This window comes from Zeugodacus cucurbitae, chromosome 6 (assembly GCF_028554725.1).
Source record: "Zeugodacus cucurbitae isolate PBARC_wt_2022May chromosome 6, idZeuCucr1.2, whole genome shotgun sequence".
NCBI lineage: Eukaryota > Metazoa > Arthropoda > Insecta > Diptera > Tephritidae > Zeugodacus > Zeugodacus cucurbitae.
This window is the reverse complement of record NC_071671.1, coordinates 51,318,999-51,345,655: the sequence shown is the minus strand read 5'-3', so window position 1 is coordinate 51,345,655 and position 26,657 is coordinate 51,318,999. Positions and strand designations below refer to the sequence as shown.

General features: G+C 36.3%; 2 protein-coding genes across 16 annotated transcripts in view; one reads left to right on the top strand and one right to left on the bottom strand.

The window, feature by feature from the left end:
* Positions 1–26,657, bottom strand: part of LOC105214473 (putative mediator of RNA polymerase II transcription subunit 26) — a 96,781-nt gene that overhangs the window by 47,124 nt on the left and 23,000 nt on the right. The window lies entirely within an intron of this gene.
* LOC114804260 (uncharacterized) lies at positions 18,565–19,122 on the top strand. Its single transcript, XM_029041858.2, has one exon. It carries the CDS (start codon positions 18,826–18,828, stop codon positions 19,120–19,122), a length of 297 nt encoding a protein of 98 aa, XP_028897691.2. The 5' UTR covers positions 18,565–18,825.

Sequence of the window (26,657 nt, the reverse complement as noted above, 5' to 3'; positions counted from 1 at the left end):
CTGCACCGAAACACTGTAAATACCAGATATCAAAAGACAATTCAAACAGTAATATTCACTCCACTCTCAAACAAGCGAAGACTATCGTCTCAGCCGGGAATATGATTGGAACCGTTTTCAATGACATAAGGTGTGCTTTACATAGACTACTTGGAGAAGGGCAAACGGTCACACAGATCTACTATGATGAATTGATGGTACGGTTCGAGCTCGGATTGAGAATAAATGGCCCTATTTGTCGCAGAAAAAGGGTTCTTCATGTATTTCATGTATTTTTTGTGATACGATGTTCAACGATGAAATGGTCTATAACATTGATTAGCAAATATATTTCGTATATATATTTGAGAGGATATCCAATAATTGAACGGGAAGATGAGAACAACGACAAATTGATAAAATGCGGACCGGAAAGTAGCACCCCTTATAGATGAAATATTATATTTATTTTTATACCCTGACAATAGGAGTATAATAAAGCTGATGCATAGTGATTCGATATTGTACAGAGTGATGAATAGCTGATTAAGGAAACGAGAATTTCGAGACATTTTTTTCAATTGAGTAAAGAGTTTTCAATTCGCAAACGAAATGGAGTATTTGAAACTATTATCGCGAAATAGTGGGTGTTCATGCCAAATGTTATCTAAAATGTAAATGAATCAAGTTTAACCATATCTAAATTAAAGTTCTCACCAATAAAAAACGCTGACAAACGATGGAAAGGTCGCTAAACTTTATACTTTTACATAAATAAATAAAATTAAAAACAACAACAACAAAAAAGATTAAAAGTGCAAACAAGAAATATTGTAATACTACACGCTAAACGTTGTCAAAGAGCAAACAAACAACAAAAACAACAACCGCTAAGAGTGATAGTACATGAATAAATGAATAAACAAATAAACGAATGAATGACTTGTCTACGCAAGCGAGACGAACAAAGTGTAAATACAAAAACAAATATGTACATATGTATTTAAGTAAATAAATACATATTTACATAAAATATATATAACAAAGATTTAACACATAACCTCCTCAAAATTTACAACCAACTGAAGAATAAGGTAGGTTCGTGTGTCTTCTTGGAGGTAAAAGAACGAGGCGGCTGCATCAAAAAAGGTAAAAATACACTGAAGAGCAAAACTGGAACAATAATTACATAAATGAACTTTGATGTACTGTATTTCATAGAAGGATTATTTGTTTTATTATTTTTTTAATATCTCGTTTTTAGGTGGGTTGAATTACCCTGTGACTAAAAAAAATTGCAGGAAATTATGTGGCAGGCCTAAAAAAAAATAAAAAGTATGGCATAACTACATTGTTCCAGTTTTGCACTCACTAAGTAAACGTTGCAATTTAATATTCAAATTGAAATTTCTGGCAGAAATTTGTATTTCTTTATTGTGTTACGGTTAAATTCGTTTACAATGCGTGGTGTAAGTGAAGAAATTAAAAGAAAAGTTGAAAGATATTTCTCTGCTGGGAAATCTGCCCGCGTTATTGGCAAGGAGCTCAAAATCAGCCATACAACGGTTTTGTGGATAGGAAAGAATAGCAACCTGGAAAGGCTAACATGCAATAAGGGCGGGAGACCCAAAAAAATTCAAATTCGTGAAGCTAGACATGTTGGACGACTTCTTATATCCAACAAATTGACTACCCCAAAGCAAGGACTACCGCTTTTAACGCAAAATGTTAGTGTCTGGACATTGCGTCGCGCGTTGAAAGATGCTGGTTACAAAGCGAAAGAGAAGAAGAGGAAACCTGCATTGACAAAAAAAAAATGTTTCAGCCCGAAAAGATTTCCTGGCACGCCACGAATACTGGACGTGTGATGACTGGAAACGAGTAATTGTAAATGTTAATTATTTGTGGACAGTCTTTAGTTTTTTTGAATTTCTTTAAGGTAACCGATTCCAGTCAGATGGCCGCTCTTGGTACTGGTCAAACAACTCAGGACCACTTCAACCCCATCAAGTAAAGCAAACTATAAAGTTTGGAGGTGGATGTTTAATGATGTGGGGGTGTATTACGCAGTATGGAGTTGGTCCCATTGTGAAAATCGATGGAAAGATGAAAAAGGAACAATATTTGGACATTTTAAAAACAAATTTGCCGATTGCTATGGATATGGTTCGCTTACGGGAGAACAGGATTATATTCCAACAGGACAATGATCCTAAACACTCTTCGAAATTAGTGCAAAATTGGTTGAAATCGCAAAGTTTTTCAACAATGAGGTGGCCTGCGCAGAGCCCAGATATGAACCCCATAGAGAACTTATGGAGTTATTTGAAACGGCAACTGGCAAATTACCCGAATCCACCAAAAGGCATGCAGGAGCTTTGGGAGCGCGTCGAGGACGAGTGGTACTCAATTTCGCCAGATTTCGTACAAAAATTGTATGAGAGCATGCCACGAAGACTGAATTCGTTAAAAAAGGTGAAAGGATTGTGGACGGACTACTAAACTAATGGAAAAAATATAATTTTTTGTATGGGTGCAAAAGTGGAACAATGGAGTTTTGCCACATTTTTGTTATTTTTTTTTTGTTTCACGAGTGAATTTGTCAATTTTTTTTAGTTATAGTGTATTTTAAACCTGTATGAAAATAATATATTAACATTTTTTTTACAAAAATATATATATGCTTGCATCAAAGTTCATTTATGTAATTATTGTTCCAGTTTTGCTCTTCAGTGTATGTGTGAGTGTGGGAAGTTTGCCAAAGGCGAGCAATTCAGACAACCAGATAAACACACATCCAATGACGTATCGAATCTCATTAGAGCGGCCAAAGTGCACGAGCAAACCAATAATCATAATTATAATAGTAGTAAAAGAACAAAACCAACAACAACCACATTTCGAAGAACTGCAATTAGCCATGCCACAGATCCAATTGCTTTAGAACATGGCTGTCAAGGTGGCTGGCGAGGTGGTTCGTGAGAGTGAATGAGTTGAAATAATTAATTTTGTTAAGAGATTTGGGCACATCAAACGCAACAACAATAACAAACAACAGCAAACCAAAAATCCAATAACACACAAATTCATTAGCGGCACTACAAAATAGCAATAACAATAACAACAAATAAACAAAACTGCTTTGTTGGTCCCTTTGGGTTCGTCTTCTTCTTCTGTTAAAGCTTCTTCACTCTTGTTTTGCAAACTCAGCATCTTCTTCAGATTGGAAAATTAATTTGCTTGCGGCAATTAAATTGAGTAACTTTTGTAAGTTCGGTTTTTGGTGGGGTTAAATGTGCTTTGTAGGCGCAAAGTTTGATGGGAATGGGGTAAAGGCATGGAGTTGATGTTGATGCTTAATTATTATTATGATAATCGGGTTTTTGGTACTTCAACTGGTATACATGAGTGCATGAGATGGCGGTTTTAAGTTTGCCACTTTAATTATGTGAGGTGTTTAGGACCCGATCATGACTGATCTAGAATAGCAAAAGAGCTAAGACTGTTGGAACATCTTAACCGTTGTTCTTAGACAATCTGAGTAGGTATTACGGAAATTTGAAAAAGGAAGTCGGGAGTTGAACCAGTAATTTTTTATAAGCAGAGCTTCGCTTCTTAAAGACTGTAAAAAGGCGTTCCGAGGAACATTCCAAGGCCAAACACGTCCGAAATGTCTCAAATTTCTATGGAGAAAATATGAAGAACGAGGATGTAGGCCACTTACCAGACGGTTGCGTCCAAGTTGAGTATAGTATTTTGCTAAAAAAACTAAGTTAGCGAGCTTTGTCGCATCAGATCATATCGGAAACAAAGGAATACGAAAAGTATTGGAACTTTCTCTTTCTTAGCTGTTGTATTTCCATTTTTTTGTCGAGAAACGAATATCCGTTCTTTTGGCAACCGCTTAGGACTTTTGTTGGGCGAAACGAGAGTCAGGTAGGACTAAGCTTATTGGTACACAGTGGGAGCACTGTGATTGGTTTCGATCGGGCTTACAAAAGTCGAGTATTTGTAAACGGAAGGACTCTGATTTAATTACAAAATAGTGAGACATCTCACGAGCATTCCCTGAAGCTATTTAGAGTTTTTTTTTTAGGTTTCCATAAGACAGCCAAATTTATATTTCGATTAAAATATGATACTCAGAGATGTTTAACTTTTTATTATGCGGTTCTCTGAAGATTGCATTGACTAACCCCCTTAAAAATTATTATACAATTTTATTCCACTTCAAACAGATTCTGAATTTTTCGAAAACCTTTCAAATACACTATCACGATGTTAAATAACTATTGTAACGCAACAATTCATGTTTTGCTGCAAGTAAAGTGGCACTCCTCAAAGCCAATACCCAAGTGTATACCATGGCATAAGTCACTTAATGCTCATAAATGCCAAAATACTAATTTGCTAATGAATGCGAGGCACAAAATTGATTTTTGATATGCATTCGTTTTGGCCAAAAGCAGCCTCAACTCACTTTACTCAGAGCCAGCCAAATTGACGTTATTGACGCACCCAAAATTATTTGGAGAACCAACAATGGAGGTGCCACTCAAGACAAGCCACTGGAAAGAGTAGTGATTATTTTCGAGAGGGATAAATGCTTCTGTTGCTGCTTAGTAATATCAATAATTTGTAGACATACTATAAGAAATATATATGTACACACGAAGGGAGCGCACAGTCGGCAACTAAAAGAAGGCGGTTGCCTTTTTTGTTTTTTTTTTATTTGCTTTTTGGGCAAGCTTATCACATCTAAGCCAAATAACCTAAATAAATTTCTAAATATTTACATGTAGACGAAACAGATGCTGCATACTGTACGGCGCTGCTGCTATAAACATCACAACAACAATAACAAATACTTAGAGCAGTTGGCAAGCGAAGCACCCATTCACTTTGGCCTCCAAGCGCACACAATTTTCCACCAACACGAAATGCCATCAGCCCAAAAAAGAAAAAAGAAGTCGAAAATAGCAACAAAAAACATAAAAACAACAAAAAAAATCTCGATTCGATACATTGTAGCAAAATATGGGAGAAAAAATCGATTTTGATATTTTTGCCATTTGCCGCGTTTCCCTCGTATCACCAAAAAGAGGCATCTAATTTAGTAGCAAAAGGAACAAGCAGACACACACAAACACATAAAAAATATATGAGAAAAATAAAAAATCGGGCAAAAACTTGCGAACTACCCGGCCGGCGAAGCAGCGACAAGCGGGCATGTGGTGTGTGGGGTTGCCTTGGGTGCACATATCGTGCCGTGTGGGCGGTAGGTGAACGCGTCTGATTTATTACACGACGTCATTTTCTTTTATATACACACGTACATATTTTCCTTCGATAAAACTCTTAAAGCAAAACCAATAAAAGACGAGAGCGCACGCGTCAACATATTTAGAAAGCAAAGAAAGTCACTCATTCAACTTTTCGATGTTTCGGCGCTTTTCTTTCGCCGCTTCCAACGCTCATAGTCATGTGTGTGTGGGCGTCGAATATTTTAGTCAATTTATAGGCAATTGGACCACGCCACACGTCATGTTACACCATTCACCAAAACCACGAGCACGAGAGCTCCGTCAGCGCAATCAACACTCGCTACAGACAGCTTTAGCTGTCGTGTGCGCGGCATTTTGGGACGCAATTTGTCGTCAGCTATGGATTTGGTAATTCAATTGTGGGCTTTTAACGTAAACACAAAGTGCAGAAAATAGATTCCGTGCAGATAACAGGATGATCGAGGCGTTTTTTTAAATGGAAAGGCCTTCTAATATGGATACCACTTATTTCAGTTGAAAAAACATCTCCATCATTTTCAATACTCGAGGAAGTCCGAGACCAAAGAAACTCCACCTAAATTCAACATCGGGAAAGAATCACTCTGCTACCTTGGATGTATTAATGAAAGACCACTAGAACGCACAGTAGTTTCATGTGCTTACCACGAACTGTAACACCCCAACTTACCATATATGAGAAGCCATTAAGGTTGTGAGAACTACGCAAGTAAAAATAACACTGTGCTCAGGTTCAGAGCCAACTTAATTCCGAGGGGAACTCGCAGCTGCACCAGGCGATGCAAGCATGATTTGCTAAATTCGGTAAGTTCACTGAACACCGAAGACGATGAACCCAAAAGGGAAGGATTCTGTGACAGAGCCCTAGTTCGCGAGATCACAATCGACACATTAACGTTGTTATAAATCAATGAAAACGATGATATTCTCGGGATCTGACCACAACCGACATTTTCTTGTTCTTAGACTTCGAAAGAATGGTTGCAAGAAAGGAATCGTTGAGACTGAGTCATTTTTTTAAATAAAAGACCAATCATACTACAGAAATGTAATCGAAAAATTATAAAATTGAAGAAATAACGTTGAAGTTCAGGATGAACATTCACGTACATCACAGTTTGAGGTTACAATCAAGAAATAAGCGATCTATTTAAAATTTCTGTTATTTTTAACAACCGATTTCGCACAACTTTCGGTTTCCATACAATTTATGAATGCATGTGATTATTCGCTCAACGAATTTTACTATAAATTGGTACTTTACTGTTAAATTACTGTCAAACTAGGTCGTTGCTTGCCGCCAATTACCACTCGTGTTGCAAATATATTTTAAAATGGCCTTAAATTACTGATTGTTCACTTGAGCAGAGTTTATTATAGCGCACACTCACAGACATATTTATGCTAAATTTTACTCAACAGTGATTTTTCAATTTAAGCCGACGAATCGATGTCACAAGTATTTCCAACAGCCACGGATGCAATTGAAATTATTGCAACAAATTGTTGATTTTCACTATATGAATACAAAAGTATATAGACACGAGGTGCAATGGATAAGTCGTTGGGTTTTTGTATTGTATAAATGGATCAGAGTTGGTGAGTTGTAAGATATGATAATCTTTCTACAGATGGCCTTAAGATAAACAGGAAAGATGATTTGAAATAATTTTTTTTTCGTATTGAATTACTTTTTGGAGCATTTATAATATGTTTTACTAGCTAAAGATCATCAATGAATACGTCAGGGGCAAGAAACATACCTTAAGGACAACCAGGAGAGTTGAAGTCAAATAAGTTTTCTCGGTTTCTCTTACGTTTTTGGAACATTTATTGGCTATTGCAAATGCCAATGCCAATGTTTTGAAACTAATATTATCAATGAGCACATCAGCTTTAAGAACAATCAAGAGGGATGGTTTTTTACTTCCGGTCAAGGATCATCAAAGAATACATAAGAAACCAGAAAAACGTACCAATAGAAAAGCAATTGCGTGAAAAATTAATTATTCTATGCTTTATTTCAGAAGAAAAAACGCACCGTTACCAAGCTAATGGTGGTCTGAAGAAAAACTGAGATGTTAGAATATTAGTTGGACACTAACCCAGACAAGTAGTTAGCCTTGGTTAACAAAATTGAGTGTTAAATTTAGAGAACACCATGGGCCGTCTTTTTGGAACCTCACTTTTTCATCGTGAAACTTATTTTATTCAAACCACCCTCGTAAATGTAGACATTATTGAAGCTAAATGTACGCAACAACTGCAAAATATCCCATCAACAAGTATCCACATACAAGCAAGTATGATACATAATTGGCAACGTTGGACTGCGTCGGGCTTGCAACACTCAGCTGAGCTGCGTCAAAACGCACCAAAACACACACATATAAAAACAGACAAGCAAACAAATATATGCACAATTTTGCAGAGATTTCCATTTCATCGAAGGCATCCGTTCTTCGTACTGTATCGCCATAGAGTAGTACATTGCGTGACACGGCAGCTGAACGGGGGCTTACGGGACAAGAATGAATTAATAAAATGGCAAAAGTGACATTGAAAGCTTATTCAATTCAATTCAATTGAAAATGATTATGCGGTTCGTTGGCAGCAGCGACTGCGGCAGCGAGGCAGCAGCTGAGGCAGAGAAGGTGCAGTAAGAACAATAATATTTGAGCTTCGCGACAAGTACGCGACGAGTGTCGACTGCAACAACTTGCAAGAGTAGCAGCAACAATTGCTTAAATTAACATAATTGCGCATGTAGACATTTGACACAACAACAAAAGCAACAACAACAGTAGTGAGTATAGCAACAGCGCTGGAAAATAGCATTAAAATGATCAAAGGAGCTTCACTTGTGTCTATTTGTTGTATAACAAGCAGCATATAATAAAAAAATATAATAATAGAATAAATAACAACAACAAAAGCACACACGTGCGCGCTGTAATTCTATGTGAAATGCGACATATTTAAGTGCTGCGAAAAAAATTCCAAACAAATTTAACTTGCAACAAATAATAAAAATAGTCTAAATTCTTTATGAGCTACATTTGCGACAGGGATGCATGTGAGATCTGAAATCTGCGTGTTGTTGCAAATCTCAAAATTCAACTCGCCGGCTTGACGCAATTTAATATCCATTAAATTTAATTGTTGTTGCCGAGATACACAAATACAAATGTATGTAGTACAACAAATATGCATAACGAGTCGATCGACGCTGCTTGTGGCAATGTGACGTCGAATGCCTGTAGCTGTCGTGTTGAATTGAGTTGAGGCGCGTCGAGTTGAGTTGAGCGTTTAGTGTTGGCGATGTTCAGCGGACATGCCAATCAAAACGGCGATGGGCAAGATGGCATTGCAGCAACAACAAAAATAGCAACAAATACAAAGAGTCACAACAACAACAATAAAAACATAGAGTGTGGCTGCAACAACAACAATAAAAAGCATGTGTGTTTGTGTAGACAATGTAGCAATGACACCGACATCGGCACCGGTCATCAGTAGCCGGCATGCATCAACAACAACAGTAAAACCAAAAACAGATCTCGTCCGACAGCAAGTCAGCAGTAATTGTTGCAGTAGCTGCAAAACAATTTAAACAATAAAGCAAAGTAATTAATATGGCTACTGATGAATTCATTTCAAACAACTACTGTTGTTGTTTTTGTTGTTGCTGATGAGGTATCGGATATGATGGGGCAGAGCTACTTAGTACTTTAATGCCGGCGAGATATGCACTTTATGTATATTTATACCCCAACTATATGCACTTACAGCTATGGCCGCATTAATAGACGCATCCTTTATATATTTCTAATCGGGTTTCTTTCCCAGGTATGGTCCGGATATATACATTCGATGCGGACTATCCACAAGATAATAGGGTTTCGGATAACCCAGGAACTATCCGGATGTATATTAAATAAATCGAGACAGACTATGAAGATAACCCAAGTTAACGGTTTAACCTACAAACGGTCAATATTTATAATTTCGGGACAGACTATCTCCAAGATAATTGGTTTTTATACTCTCGCAACATGTTGCACAGAGTATCATAGTTTTGTTCACATAACGGTTGTTTATGTCACCAAGAAATAAGAGTTAGATATGGGGTTATATATATATAAATGATCAGGATGACGAGTGGATTTGAAATCCGGATGTCTGTCCGTCCGTCTGTCTGTCCGCGCAAGCGATAACTTGAGTAAAAATTAAGATATCTTAATGAAACTTGGAACACATATTCCTTGGCACCCTGAGGAGGTTGCTTTCGAAAATGGGCAAAATCGGTCCACTGCCACGCCCACAAAATGGCGGAAAATGAAAACCTATAGTGTCATAACTAAGCCATAAATAAACTTATTAAAATAAAATTTGGAACACAGGATCGCATTAGGGAGGTGCACATTTGGATGTATCTCTTTTTAAGAAGTGGGCGTGGCCCCGCCCTCAAATAGGTTTTTTGTATTTATCTCGCAAATCAATAAAGCTATATAAACCAAACCTTCTGCAGTCGTTTCTTTTAGCCACTTCTTAATGCAGTCCAAAAATGAAAGAAATCGGATAATAACCACGCCCACCTCCCATACAAAGGTTAGGTTGAAAACTACTAAAAGTGGGTTAACTCGCTAAGGAAAATCGTCAGAAACACTAAATTTCACATAAGAAATGGCAGATAGAAGCTGCACTTAAATTTGTTTACAAAATGGAAAATGGGCGTGGCATCGCTCTTATGGGTCAAAAACCATATCTCAGGAACTACTCGACCGATTTCAGTGAAACTTGACTTGTAATAGTTTCCTTACATCCCAACGATATGTTGTGAAAATAGGCCAAATCGGTTCACAACCACGCCTACTTCCTATATACCAGAACTTTGAAGACGATCTGAATCGTTTACTTTACAATATGTAATAAGTTAAATAAATTGCAAGTATAAAATGTTCGGTTACACCCGAACTTAGCCCTTCCTTACTTGTTCTAACCTAAGAACGTTCTGGACGGTACAGTACAACTAGACTTAGTACTTACTGATCCAAACAGGGTTAGATCGTCGAAAATGCAGCCCTTCCGGTGACGTAGAACCGGCTGTATTGGGAATTGAACGGTCTGGACGGTCGATAAGAACAGTCTCGATTTATACTTTCGAAGCGGACTATCCTCCAGATAATTGGGTTTCCTAACACAGGATGGACGAGGATTTATACTTTCGAGACAGATTATCTCCAAGATAATCGAGTTTCCTAACGATCCGGATTTATGCTTTCGAGGCAGAAGGGATACAGTACCCGAAAGGAAGTTATAACTAACGGTTAATGAAAATTCTTAGTTTTCCTCGAATAATATTGCAAAGATTGTAAAAAGTATACAAAATGCTTAGTTGGGACTTATTGTAATAGCAAGGTAGGTGCGGATTGAACTCAGTGAATCTCACTTTAAACAATTATACTTTTTTGTTATTATCATTAGTGGCAATACTTCCGATTTACAGAAAAACTCAATAGTTTATTTATGAAGACAATTTGGGGTTAATTTCATTTCGAAACTTTAAATAACATATTAAGAGTCTCTAATATCTTAGACGTTACTGTATGTAGGTAAATTACAACGCACTAGCAACATATGTAAAACTCAGTGACAGTAAAGGCGTAAAAATATTTGCAAAGTAAAAACAAAAAGAAATACCTCATCTAACTGTGTTTATGAATAGCGTAATGTTGGTTGTCTATTTTCCATTGTGCTGTGTCTTTGGCGGATGTCAACATCACTTTGAGTACAGTTTAATGGGCATAAATGTGCGGCGACAACAATTTCACGCTTTCCAGCAACAATAAAACGATCCCACCGCCCCCTAACAAATACATTTGTAGTGTACTTAGTAATACGTTTGTAGGTGCTGGTGCTACTGCTCTTGAATAATTTGAGACAATTTAGCTGTGTAGTGCAATTACACAATGCGTTCGCAACCATTAGCAGCGACATAAGTACATGGACTGACAGTGGTTGACAAGCAAAAGTAGAAAGGAGTTAATGTTCGCACTTTATCGCTACATATGTGTACGACGAGTATGTGCCTCTCACGGAGTGCTTGTCATTACACTTCCGCATACAACTATGTGTACTACTGTTTACCGTTACCCGTTTCAAGGTAACATTGAAGATAAATTCCTGTATTAAAAAGTGGAATAAGTTTAAGTTGATGAAAATTGTTCCAACAAAAACATATTTTAAGTAAAAATATATAAACAAATAAATAAATATTATATAAATAATTTATAGTAAATTTTTGAAATGATTTGTAGTTATATATGAAAAACCTGTAATAACGTTGAGAGATATCTGGAGAAAATTTTCATTCTTTTTGGACATACCTGGAATGAAAGAAGAAATAATGTTTTTAATATAAAGTAGAGTTAAGTATTTAAAAAAGCAATATCAAATTTAAAATTAAAAGTAAAAGTAATAATCTACGGAGTATCACAATAAAGTCCTCGACAACTAACCGTTTGTATGAACCTCTTACTTAACGATATATTCCATATTATTTAATGATATATTTAGCAAATTTTTAGCTAAAACCCTTGGTATTATGATTCCCGAAATCAACAAAATTGCACAGTTTACTTAAGTATAGATTATAGCGCCATCTATAGAAATTTGTATAACCCAGAGATATCATATATTGAATTTTCAACAGATTTAAGGCATTAGTCGACTTTAGAAGCCGAAAAAAAGTTTTTTTAGCATTTTTTTTAAGGGAAGGAAATGATTGCGGTAAACGGAATTTTAAGACGATAGTGTTCTATATTTAAGGCTTAAAAAAACAATATTTATTATTAAAAAATATTGAAATTTTTTCAAAGTTGTAAGTATTTTTTTGGAGCGCCTGGAGTCTGCACTTGTAAATCGGTGCCGGTGATGGAGGTCGTGCGATGCATCTGAAACAGTCGAACCAAATTTTTTTTTAATTTTTATAAGTTTCTTTTCTTTATGAACTAAACAAATACCGAAGAAGTTATAAAATTCGAAATTTTTTCGAAGTTTGAAAAACTTTAAGTTACAAAACATGTAGTTTAAATAATACTTTTGTCCAACTTCAACTACTTTTGTCTAGTTCAAATAGAAGATAATTTAATACAGCATACTCTCGAAAAGTAAATTCTCAGAAAGTAAATAATCCTTTAAGATTACACATGCACCTCGAAAAAGTTAATTTTTTAATTAATTTTTTAATTTACTTTTCAGAGAGTGTGATAAAAAATTCGAAACGAAGCAAACAGCGTTTTTTACGATGTTGCAAAAACACTTACTCTCTTGTTTATCGCGTCTTTTTAGTAAATAAACTCTCCTACTTGATCCACTGGTTTAAAAATGAAAACGATGCAAATCAGGTGTCAGACTTTTGAATTGTCGTACAAAAATGGTCAGAAAATATATTGCAAAAGAAAAAAAAACAAAAGAATATTCAAGATTTTTTATTGAAGAAGCTTGATCACTTTGGTTTTTTTCGATCGGACATATATGCTTTTTGCTATCGCCGGCACCGTTTTCTAACACTTGTGAAAATGAAAACTGGAGAAAACGCGCTTTAAAGTTTTCAGTTTTCTAGCATCGAAAATATGTCGAATTGGCCTTTGGAATTTTAAAGACATATTCTTGGATAGTTTTGGAATAGATTTAAAACAAAACAAAAAAACCGATTTTTTGAAGCCTGTAAAGCAGATTACTGCCTTAACTCTGTTGTATAATAACCCAAATTTTGATTTTGACCCAAATTCTATTTTAACAAAATTGCCATGACGTCGTATAATTCTTTTTACCCTTCTCATTAACTATTTGAGGTTATGGACATTATTTGCAAAATTTAGATACAGGTTGGGAGACACCTCATATATATCTTGAATTATATAAAAATATTGTATTTAACTTGGACGAATTTACCAACATATTCGACAAAAGTCTTCTTCAGTAAAGCTTAACTCAAAGAGCTATTTAAGGCCAAGGTAATGAAGAAAACGCTGATAATTGGTGGCTTCGTAGTAACGCAATTATTGAAGAAATTCGTCATGGTTCTTGATATTTAACTGAGTCATATTGGGTTGTTCCTATTATGCCCGACTCACGCTTGTAACTCCAAGTCTTAAATAAATATGATCTTTCTCGATCTATAGATGTAGCAATTTCACCACGGAATAAAAAATATGAATCATCAGAAAATGAGATTGTCCAGACAAAGTCATTTGAGAATAAGTTTTTAAATATTGCCTTATCATCGATAAAAAGTTTTTATTCGGTTCCATGGAGCTATTATACTGATTTTCCATACAGATCTCTAGCATTAAATCATTCAAATACGAAAACCATATACATAATAATCACAAAATATAACATTCTACCTGCTCATTATACATACAGTGGAACTTCTCTAACTCTAATCACTATAATCCACAAAAAAATTTCGAGAAATAGAGACTTCCGAGTTACAGAAGGTAATTTGTATAAATTTTGACTTCTATTGCCAATTCAATGGTTCGAATTATGGAACACTTCGAGTTAGAGCAGTTCGAGTAAAGGAAGTTCAACTGTATATCTATCGAAAATTCAATATATTTACTAAATGAAAGTGTTTCTTCCTGAACTAAATTTAATAATCAATGACTCTCTACAAACATTAATAACAAAACTTAGCACAATCGTCTTTCAGCAGCCTCTTTCATCTATTATATTTTCTATTATACATACTGTGTTCTTTAATATCGAAAACAAGACGTTTTGACACTCAAAACCGGGTGGCCAATCTATCAATCATGTATAAGCCGATTATCGCAGACCAGTTCAAAGTTAAAATGAATGAAACAAAAGAAGTTTTTTAGACACTAATCTATTAGCTGCTATTCTTGTTTTGAATTTTATGCTAAACAATTTTTTATGTGCGCAAATTACGTCACTGCTGACCGTCGCTTTGAGAGAACGAAAAAGAAACGCCTTCAAATGAGCTCACCTGTTTATGAATGCACATATGTGTGTATATTTTTATGGGTATATGAATAGTGATTTATGAAAATATATGCACAAAGGTGATGTAAATGCTTTCGTCATACATATTGCTCATACATACATATCCACATGTATTTATATATGTCTGTATATAAATCACACAAACTATTGCATTCTTAATTTGCAATTTTTCCTGTATTATACATATGAGTTTATACGGGCTGTATTTTTTTTATTATTTTTGTAGTACTGGATTATCATAGAAATTATATTAATAGTCGTTGTATGAATAAATCACATGAATGACTGCATTAATTGCTTGAAATCGCTCATAAATGGAATACATTATACTTATATATAAGTAATTATATATAGTATACCTATATATTGTACATATGTGACTAATTTATAAGACTCTAATGCAAACGCTGCTGTGTATAAATGCATACAAATTATTAAAAAGTAAACGCGCAATATATTTCGGATTAAATCATCCCTGTTATTAAATGGATCACACATGCAACTAGTTTTAGACCAGATTACTCAGCAGTTTACCTCTCTTCTGATATTTTTTTAAATAAGAATACTTGTTGCGAGATGAGAAATTGCAATATTTTCAATCAAAACATACTAGACGGAGACTAGTTCTAAATGCTTGTTTAAGCTTTGTGATGCTTTACTTAGTTCCTTAACTGTATTAAGAGGTAGTGTTCCACGCAGGGAATATCACTGAAGCCGTAGATTCTAATATCGTTCAAGATCGAGGTAAACAAAAGCAAGTGTGCACATAAATAAAACTAACAAGTAAGAAAGGGATATTTTATACAATGGGTTAGGTTAGGTTATGGGATAGATCTCCGCAGCTACAGAGAATCTCACTTAGACAGATTCGACTGTCCTTTGTGAAACCCAGAAAACTGCTGACGGAAAAGCGCTTGGACCCTATAATAAAGTTCTTAAGCCGGCTAATGACGATTCCAGACTTCACTGGGTTCGCCGAAGAAGTGATTACCGAAGTGCTTTAACCAAAGTCTAGTGAAGTTGAAGGAGGAAGTGCGTGGATGATTCCTCTTCACAGTTTTGGCAACTAGCGACTGAATTAATCCCTAGCATCACCGCGTGTGTACCTATTGGACAATAACCAGTAAGCACACCAATGGTTGCGGAGAGATGACCTTTACTAAGTGGCAGCGGCTGAAAGCACCGTTTTCGATCCAATGCGGGTCAGAAAGACCTCACTATTGTGCCGGTGCTGGTTCTTCTACAGCGTTTCGCGAGCTCACTTGAAGTCAGTGTGTTCAGTGCTCTAGCGCAAGTTGACCACGAACTACCCACACGATTTCATCACTATAGCACCTTTTGTCTATACACAATTTGGCCCAATATTCGGCATAAAATCAGCTAGTATAACGAAATTAATTATACACATTATGTAGGGCCTGGGGACCGATTTTACTCATTTTCGCTACTGGTGCTTGATTCATATATTGTAAAGTGAACCAATCAGATGGACTTCAAAATTATGTTATATGTATTAGGCACGGTTGTGAATCGATTTTCGATTTGAGACATCAGGGTGTCAAAGAAAAATTATGTACGTAATTTGGTTGAAATTGGTCGACTAGTCCCGGGTTTATAGTAACTAGTACGACTAGTGCTAGGTTTATTAAACTACCATATTGAATTAATTCGCATTAAACTATCATACGTCTCACCCTTTATACTAGAAGATTGCTATAAATGTTTATATAATGTTTGTTTAACCATTGTGATTTTTTTATATAAATGAATCATTTAATTCAAAACCAATTGAAGGAGAAATAAACACCCACACCTTACCCTTTCCCACTTTCTGTTTTCCATACAGAATATGCCACTGCTTTTTATGCCACTCAAAGGATATGAGTGTTAACACACACCTACACTCACATGTGTAGTAACTAGTCCACACCCACACCCTTCCCTTAGTGCTAACTGCAACTGAGTATCGAGAGCGAGTGCTCATTAGATACAATAAATGGCTGATAATAGACAGATGGACGAATGGACGAATGGAGGCACCACCGCTGAGAGCTCCTCATATTCATATCGGCAAACGAATGTGTGCCAGTCAGGCATTCAGTCATGCAAGCTTTCATTCATTCATAGAAATTGAAGTGTGTGTGTACGTGTGTGAATGCCAGCAATTGTTCTCATTTTGCTTATTATTGTGGTTTTCTTTTTTCCATTCCATTTCTTGCACATTTTATTTCTACGCAAATGGGAATTGCCACTTTTATTAACTATCATGAGTCCTTTTAGTGGCCTATCTATCGTCGGTATCCCTGCGTGCTCTCCGGACCGGTGTTCCACATAACTTATTGTGCTGAATGATAACAAAAACCACAGCCTGTGAGCAATGCGTGTTAGTGTGTCGGAAAAAGTATACAGTTATGTGTAAAATAATAGCAGTATTTATTTATCAGAAAAACTGTAAAGAGTGTTTTTCTTAATACATGTAGATTCGCCAAGACTTATTGGGTTCTCGACCACGTTTTTATTGTTTTTATGTAAAAAGTCACATAGAAAGACTAAAGAGTAATTCGTAACGATACTAAGGAGCAAAACCAGTCGGATTACACGGAAAAAATTGCTCCAGTGGCAGCAAGAATTATTTTGCTTTTAAATCATTGCAGGGTCCATTTTGAATGAGTACAAATGAGGTTATATATAATTTACACACTCTTTCATACTTTCTCCAGATTTAGTCGTATTTGCTGCCTTTAATTCTCAAAAATTAACTCATATCATGATATGATAAAAAAATGGATTACAAGCAAAGAGCTAACAGAAGTAAACATTGACAAAAAACATTCAAGTTTGTAAAAAAAAAATATTTGAAAACCTTTAGTGATAAACTGCAATTACATTGCACAATAATGTAAGAAAATAGAAAAATGCAAACAAACAATACTCAGTCATACATAAGTGGCACACACTTACAATTCTATGTAAATATATACTATTTTGACAGCAGGAAGAAAAATGGGAGCAACACATGGTTCAACCTTGTGCCAGTAACTTTATTATGCAGATGTAGAAGTACAGTGTAACGGTTCTACATATCCTGAGCGGAATTAAATGTAGCAGCGCTGCCTATCATACTTCGGCAGAGATGCGGGTAATATGGAAATGGATAGCAAAAAAAAAGTTTCGAATATGAAATGAAAAGAGAAAAATAACATATTGTTTTATCTAATGACCACCGCGGAGAAGGTTGGAATGAATTGTCTATTGCTGGCATAGAAATACGCCTACTTTGGGTACTACATACTATCTATGTAACGGTATTGTATTTTATTATGATTTTACTAATTAAATAAGACCAACGAGGAAGCCAGGCACATAGTAGCCTTGAAAATGACGAACTAATGGTAGAAAAACAAGTAAGGGTGAGTACATAGTGGAGCGATGTGAACAAAAGTAAGGTTGAGTTGACTGGGCGAAACTGCATTTTGGGTTACTAAATACTAAACGGAAAAAAATTAAGACTAGACAAATGGAAAGTTATAACTTTTCCGGATCTTCGCTCCGAAATGTGCTCAGCCTAACACTTAAGATGACTTATGACAAGCAAATGCATTTCATGAAGGTCATAATATCTGACAATGTTAATAAATGTGTAATATTCACCGTCAAGTCATGCTAAGACCACGGAAAAATAATCTTGGTTAAGTATTACATAATCATATTTGCAATAAAATGCATTTAGAATGCGTTATATCACCAGCAAGCATCGCATGACTTCATGAAATGTTTTTTTTTTAAATTATGCAGTACAAGAAAATGTCATCATAAATTAGGCACAAACAACAAATTGCAATTAAGCGGTCGTGTAAAGATGAACCAAACTCGATTATGTGATTATATATGGTATAAAGAGAGAGAAATAATAAGTAGATCCCGAAAACGCGGGACTAAATACGGGGAGCCTCAAGTTAAAGTAAGAAAAGGAATTCGGACCAACTTAGTGCAACTCATTATTATACTGTCTATGCAAAAGATGAGCAAAAATCGAACTCCTTGACTTTCGACTAACTTTTGTTGAGCCATGTCGGTAGATGGATCACGATCTTAACGGAAATTAAGTGTCTGCCACTGCCTAAAGACGGTTATCTTAAACGGAAGACATGGTAAGCCATTACGTCTGCCAAGCTTAGATTAAACAAAAATAAAAATCAATATAACCCCTAGCCTAGTCTCGTCAAGGAGTACTGAGATTCTGCTGTGTACGATCTCCCTAAGTTGTAAAATCAGCGAAGCATTGTGGCAATAAGAAAATCTCTAATAGACAACGTTCCGTATTGAAACATCGAAAAACCCGAATTGGATAAATTTGTTCGGGATTACCCGTTACAAATAACAAAATAATTCTTTGAACATGCGATATATTTTACTATTTAATATCCCACCAAAACCATAGAACAGTCAGTAACTAGTAAGCTTAGCGCCTATATTAAGGACAACCGCGACTTTACAAGTAAATAATATGAATTGCGCTACATTTGTAAAACGAAATATCAACGAGACCGGCATACACGGTTTGCCCTACTTGATGCGTAAGGACTTGCATTGGACGGAGCGACTGTTTTGGTTAGGTATCATCGCATCGGCGACTTATTATTCAACGCACATGGCTTTGGATCAATTTGCGCGTTTTCGTGAAAACCCGCTTGTCTTTGCCGCCGAACTGACGTGGGATAAGAAGAACTTCCTCTATCCGGGCATAACAATGTGCAGCGATTTTCGAAATGAATTGATGGCAGAAGAAATAATTAAAGAGTAAGTTTGTGACTCAACTACTTGAGATGCAATAACACTAAATTTGTAACTCTTTAAAACAGTTTATGGCAGCTCACTGCCAATGACACACGTTTCGACTATTACTCAGATTTTTTGCATGCCTTAAATGTGCTGCATTATGATACTCTGGAGACACTGTTGCCATACAAGAATGACTCGACTTTGTGGGGCATAGATTACGTGGATATTTTAGGCAAGGTAAGTCCGGATAGGGAAAGGAACACAAAAATGTTTAGGGGTTAAGCATTCATGGTTATTTTTACAGTTACATACAACAGACAAACCAGAGGTTCAGATCTCCGAAAGAAAGAACATGATATTCGCACCAGCAATTACGGAGGTTGGTCTGTGTCGTACCACGTCGCAGCTCAATAAGTACACCAATCCTAGTGGAGAAAAGTATGTGTGATGGAATATAGATAATTTCAACGTGGATATCAGCCACAATCTGCCAACTTTATTCTATTCCATTTCAGAAAATCCGTCGAGGTTAGTCCAGTGCAATACTGCCTCTTTATGAGCATTTGCATTACCAAACTGTATCCAGAATATTCAGATGATGCTGGCGTATTTGTGGTAAGTTCATTGAAGATTCAGGCAAACTTGAAAGTACTGGGGAACTATGAAATATGTATATTAAAACATTTTTAAGAAATTATCTATATGTTACCAGTATTTGCATAACCCTTTCGATGTCGTAGCGCCCAATTATATAACCAATGTCTATCAGACCGCGCCGCAAGGACGAGTTTTAACTGTGGATTTGGAGATAACATCATTCAGCGCTGAAAGTCAGGTGCGCCGAATACCGATAGAATACCGAAAATGTCGATACCCTGAGGAGAGTAATCTCGAGTACTTTGTGGTAAGTTCGTCCTGGCGCATAAGGCCATAATAAATGCATATTTTTCCTTTTGCTGTCGAAGACTTACACCACCGCATTGTGTTGCATGGATCGTCGCATACACAGAGCCATGGAACTATGCCATTGCAAGCCACATTTCTACGCAGTCGCAGCCGATCTCCCCGTTTGTAATATCGATCAGCTGCTGTGTTTGCAACGGCATAATTGGGCGAAGACAAATTGCAGCACTTGCGTACAGCTCTGTGAGTCCATGTTTTATGTGCAGCTACAGCAGAGTGTTTCGCCGCCGATGCAGGTGAGGGAGACCATTATTTAATGATGTTAGAATTTGTAAATATATATTCCCGAAACCAGGTTGAGGGGGTACTGAGTCAAAAATTTGAACGCATCGTTGTCATACAACTCGAATTGCCATATCGCGGCATACGTCGCCGTGTGGTTTTCAGTTACGACGAGCTAATCGTGTCGTTTGGTGGTGCATTCGGTCTATTTCTAGGCGCCAGTTTTATGAGCGTTCATACGATGGTCAAGATTTTCGGCGATTTCGTAGTACTCAACTGTCTGCAATTTTGGCGACAACGTAAACATCGCAGACGAATATTGCGTGTTCGTGTGATTTAGAATGCTGCGCGAAACGTTAAATGCTTCGAGAACAGTATCTGTACCTTGGCTAGTAATTAAATAAGTCAATTGTGTTTGTATTGCTGTCGCAATCAACTGAACTATCGATTTTCTCTGACATATTTCCTTTCTCTTTTCGCTTAACTGAAATGCCAAGAAAGCTACTGACACCTAACGAAGGCATGTCATGATATAGTGGTACAAGTTATGAAGGTAAAATGCAATAAATGAAATTCACCCCAGTGTGAATTCCATTAGAAATTTACACATGCTTACATTTTGCTTGCAATGCATGTCACACATATGAATCTTTAAAGAAATGTGATTAAAATGCATTTGCGCATTATTTTTACGAATTCGAAATGACTATATATATAAATAAGCGTTGCATTAATGTTGAATTTAATAAAAAATCATTGCTGACAGCTATGGAATAGTAAATTATGGGATGTGTTTGGAATTGTAATAATTAATAATCATAACATGGGAAGTGAGTCCATAAAAAGCTGTCTCATGAAATTCATCAAACGTTATGTATGTATGTAGTACAAAATAGATTGCTTCGCTATAAAGTTTACTTATAGTACCTGAAGATACAACTTCGTGTAATAAAATTTTGAAGACAGAACTAATATAATATGTGAGACAAATGAAATCCCATATAACTGCACGTGCCATGAAGTTTATTTGTATATAGAGCGCCGAACAGGTTCCATGTTTGCTAAAATTTTAACTAGTAATCTTCCCTAGTCTTTAATACTTTAAAGACAATGATAACTCGATTGGTTATGCGCACTCTCCGAGTCTTAGGCGAAAAAATACTGAAACTTTCGAACAACGTCTGCTTCTACTTTGCTGATAGCATCAGGAAGGATATTCACAATCCTTATTCTGTCCGTAGTTGCATCTGAATCGCTTATTTCTGTCGGGTTGTGTTTTGGGTCAAAAAGGCTATAGGTGACTTGAAGTTTTAAAGAAAGTTTTTAGAAACTACCTAGTCAAAGTTAACAGTCAAAACTCCAAATTCAAAGTGCAGTCCACTATGTTGACGGCCTAAAAAAATCAAACGGAAAAGTTCAATTAAGAATAATTATGAAATAGTTGTTTAGTATGTACCCTGTAATACGATCAGATTTTTTAGAAGAAATACGGTAGGTAACGTATTAACCATCAAGTGAGAATACGTTTCTCATGCATCGAGTATATTTTTGGGGTCTGTGTAGCACAATTGCTCAATAAAACTTATCAAAGTAGTATGATTCTATAGCAAAAACCTGAACTGAAAAAAGTATGAACGAGCTTTTGGATACATTCAAGGGTTAAAATTCTATTTTTTACTGCTCAGTTTAGATTCGACTACCTTTGACGTGATAGATCCTTAAATATAGTAATTAGCTCCAGACCGTGTTTCGAAAAAGTAAAATTATTTAATGACGGAAGCAACTACTACTACTACTCAAACTACCGGAAAACTAGTGAAAACTATTTTTGTTTAATTTTATTCACTAAGCGCTCATATAAACCATGTATTTACGTACGGGGAAATGTGTATCAGTATATATAAGAGTAATTGTATTAAATTCACGCAAAGAAGCCATATAAAGGTTATACCACCGAAGGTACCACCGTAATTCGAAATAATCACAAATTATAAAATAAAAAAGAAAATGTTAAACCACCAACAACAACAACAAATATGTATAGTATATACTATACACATATGCCGCCTCTTTGCAGCATTTCACTTTTGCTAAATATTACTATATGTGTTGAACGATTTTCTCGCGTGCCACGAAACTATGACGTTTGCTACACCAAAGCATAGGGTAGTCCTAAAAAATATACAAATAAAATGTATTTGCAGTCTTATTCTTTATAGGCTACACCGTGAACAAAAGCATCAGGTCCTATTTAAAAAATGTTAAGATCTTCTAGGACTCTGGGTTCAAAGATCAGACTACTTTACTTCTGATCGAAATTTCTATAAACAGTCGGGTCCAGACTTCATAGATGAAATGTTACACTACAATAATATATAATATCAAGGGTAAATATTATCTTCATCCAGCTAAGAACCCCCCTAATACATATAAATGTATGTATCGTACCGCTTTCATCCGCGTACTTCAGCGGTTTAAGTTCTTCGTTAATCGGTTTGTCTCATGCCAAAATGTTGGCTCATGGCTCATGACTGCTGGTTGCTGGCTGTTGGCGGCTGGCGTTTGGCTGTCGCCCGATGACTATAAACCACGTCATTATGTTAGTGTTGATGGCAAATATGATGAAGATGGCTCATAATAAGTAAATCTGATGCGATGCCGTGATGGCGTTAAAACTAAACTAAACTAACGATGTTGATGCGCTGCGATTTAAGATATTAACGACGCCTGCGGTTACCAATTATATTTCCTTCCAGTGCGGTTGCGCCTTTCTATTTGACGCTTAGTCTGCCCACAATCCCATCTAACTACGTGTGTGTGTGTTTGTATGTAGGCAGATAGATGGCTATAGTTAGGCGAACTTTGGTGGCGGTAAAATGCAGCGGATGTGCGCATAGCGTGAAGAAAATGCCCACAAAACAAATAGTCAAAGCTAATAACCTTCATTTTTTGTTTTTTTGCCTTTTTATTGTGTTGCCAACAAAAAGCAGCGCCAACTTTTATGGTTGTTGTTGTTGTTGGTGTTGCTGTGGTGTCAGCATGTGGAGAGTAAATGAAGGTTAATGGCAGTTTTAATTTTGAAAATTTTGTACGTATATGTACTTTGGGACTTATTAGAAGCGAGAGCCTGAAATGTGGCTTAATTGCTTGTATGAGTAAAATGTATGAACCTATATAGCACAAAACCACAACAACAATAAAAATTGAGTTCATAAAAATTCTAATTTCTATAATAGTTATAATGACAGGGAAGTAATTTTTCACACCGATGTACTATTTATGCTTTAACGAGGTCACAACTAATTTTTGGCGCGATGGGTTCCAAGACAAAATAATTTGCAGAGGTCTATAAAATCAAGTAAAGGCTTAAAGTCGTTTATGTGCGAACCGGTTCTATGCTAAAAAATGCGGCTTTTATTTGTCAGTTAGAAGCTTCCAATCTGCGTGTATGGACCGTAGTGCCGAATCTTAAGAAAAACGAGGCTAACAAAATGTATGAAATTTTTAAAAGTCATGAATCAACAATTGAGAAAAACAAAACTAAAAGCAGCGAGAAGAATGTTGGGAAAAATACTAAGGAATTAAGCTTATCGGTTCTATGAAGTCAGCGAATATTTGAGAATTATTATCCAAGGCTCTACATTTCATGAATGACGAAAATGACGTTCGTAAAGCTGGAATTTAATAAAGCCACTGATGTAACATGGACTTATAGTTAAATTGGTGAATCAAAAAATATGAATGACGACCGAAGAATTCTGAAGAACCGCAAGATTGCACTGACGTGACCGATCGTCGGTTCTTTGTAAAGAGTTAAAAAATTAAGTTAACTTTTGAATGATTTATTTATAAAATTTATTTAAACAGAATATGGATTAATATGTACTGTGCCCATAGTGAATACTTTTTACCAACTGAACACATCAAATGAAGTTTCAGTACTTTTACTTCATTGAACTAAGCTGAAATTGTTACGATGTCGGAAGTTTTCTATGCAGACGTAATATAACCCTCAACAAAGTCGTAAAGAGTGATCCTACTTTTAATAATTTAAGTATCATCATAATATAAACAATAGGCAGTCATATCCTAAATATATAGTGCCCCCTATCCGAGGCATTAATCGATTAATCATTGGGTGTGCAGTACGCACAACCGCCAAGCGTCTCGCCTTCTCACTTTAACTCACCACCAAAAGGAGGCTTCCAGCAGATACTTGATCTAAAACCGGAAGATCGTATTGGATCGTGAGCTGCTTGAACCATATGTAGAAGAATCGTTTTTGACCATGTCATGTTGTTCGAATGGACGAAAACAATCCAGCTTAGAAAGGGTTCGATGCAGTACCCGCTGGTGGAAGCCGAGGAAGAGGAAGACCTGCACTACGTTGGAAAGATCAGGTTAAAAAGGACCTGGTTTGACTTGGAATTTCCACCTGGCGCCGAATTGTGAAAAAAAGAGAAGAATGACGAGCTATTATCGATTCGGGTATAATAAAAAAAAAACGGTTCCGAAAGGATTATGGTCAACTATGCTATCCAAGCTTGTTCAAAATTATCAGTTCAATAGAAGACTAATGATCTTATTTGGTACGGAATCCAATGTGAAGAAGTTTTTTTTACTGTCTTAACAACTCAAGTTTCAGAGAACTCTCAAATAACTTTAAGGTTAATTTAGTCCAGACAAAAGGAGAAGTGTGTAAAATGTTTCCGCGTTTGATTTAATTTGTCCAAAAATCAGCTTGGAAGGGAAGGTAATTTCAGCATATAAGAATAATAAGAACTATTTTTTGTCTTTTAGGAAACAATAGGTTTTTTATATGGGCGCTCTACTATAATTTACATCTAAATTCTATAGACAAACGCTCCTTTTGGCATTGTCAGAGGGTCTGAAACATTCTAGTATACCGAGCATTTTTATAAGAAAGCTTTGATACTGCGAATTGACTCTAGTTCCATGTCGTCCTATCGGTCTCAATAAGAAGGCCGTGTAATTTATTTAAATTTGGTTCATTTTATAGATACTTTCCTCAACATTCCTTGGCACTCGAGCCTTTATGAGTGTACTCTTAAATACCCCTCTAGCATAGAAATACCAAAACATGGTGGCGTCTAGACGTTTCTTGGCATATTAACGCTTTGCTTTGATGACTTTGCAATAGCCTTCACTTAACCAAGTAAATCAACAACTTTTCAGCTGGTCTCAGTCTCGTTGCTACAGCGCCTGACGGCCTATAATTTTTCTGCTCTGATTCGCACTCAGGCCAAAGTAAAAAACGCATAAAATCTAATTACAACAAATACGCATACGAGTAGAAACAGCGAAGCGGCAAACAAGACGAACAAGTTGCCAGTCCGCCCAACACAAGCAATAGGGTAAAGCTGATGTGCAGGGGCAGAGGAACGTATGTATATGTGTGTTATGTATGGGCGAAGAAGGCAGAATTACGTGCGAAGCAAATGTCTATTTCCTCAATGGATGTAAGGCGCGCACACACTCACACAGAGAAAACTAACTTCCAATCTAAAGTGGCTACGGAAATCTTCCAATAATTTAATAATGTAATATAAAGCATATTAAGCGAACTTAAAGCAGCGAAGGCAAACAAAATAAAGCACAGAAGGCCATACGTAAGTAGTGCAGCGGCGACACAAATACAACACTAAAATGCGCATAAATTATTAGAAGTTGAAAGAAAAAGCCCAACAACGCAAGGAACTGCCTGTCAGTGTGTGAAATACTGCAACGCTGGCGAAGTTAGACCATCCGAACAGTCAGTCAGCCACAGTGGTGGCAGCCAACAAATCAGCGCCTTCATTTCCACGAACAAACTATTCATGGCATTTCAACTGACGTTGAGGTTATGTGGAACTTTGGTCTGTGCAATGCGGCGCACGAAATGCCAACACTGCAGAGAGAGGTGGTATTAAGTGGCTGCACGTCGCAAAGTGTGGATCCTCATAAGGTATTAGCAGCAGACGAGATATACCGTTGAAGTAATTTTTGGCTTTCATTTGTTCTTGGGAGGATTTGTAGATCCGTTTGAATTTTTTGTTTGTGAAAAAAAGAAAAAAAAAAGTGAGTATATCCAAAAATTAAATGCGTAGTGACAGGAATGGGTATTCAATTACTTTGAGGAGAACATTGTGAGGTTTAAGAAAACCTCGGTGAGCTTTAATCTTTCATATCGGTCTAGGTGAGCTTGAAGCTCTCACATAATAAGCTCTATGGACCCTTATATCTGCATGTTTACTGGAAACATTATGGAATTCTCGGGACTATGTTTAATACAGCATGTGTAGGTTTGTAGTGCACCAGCCGGGATTTTAATTGCAAGAATTTGTAACTCGTAAAGCTTGCCAAGCTCTTCAT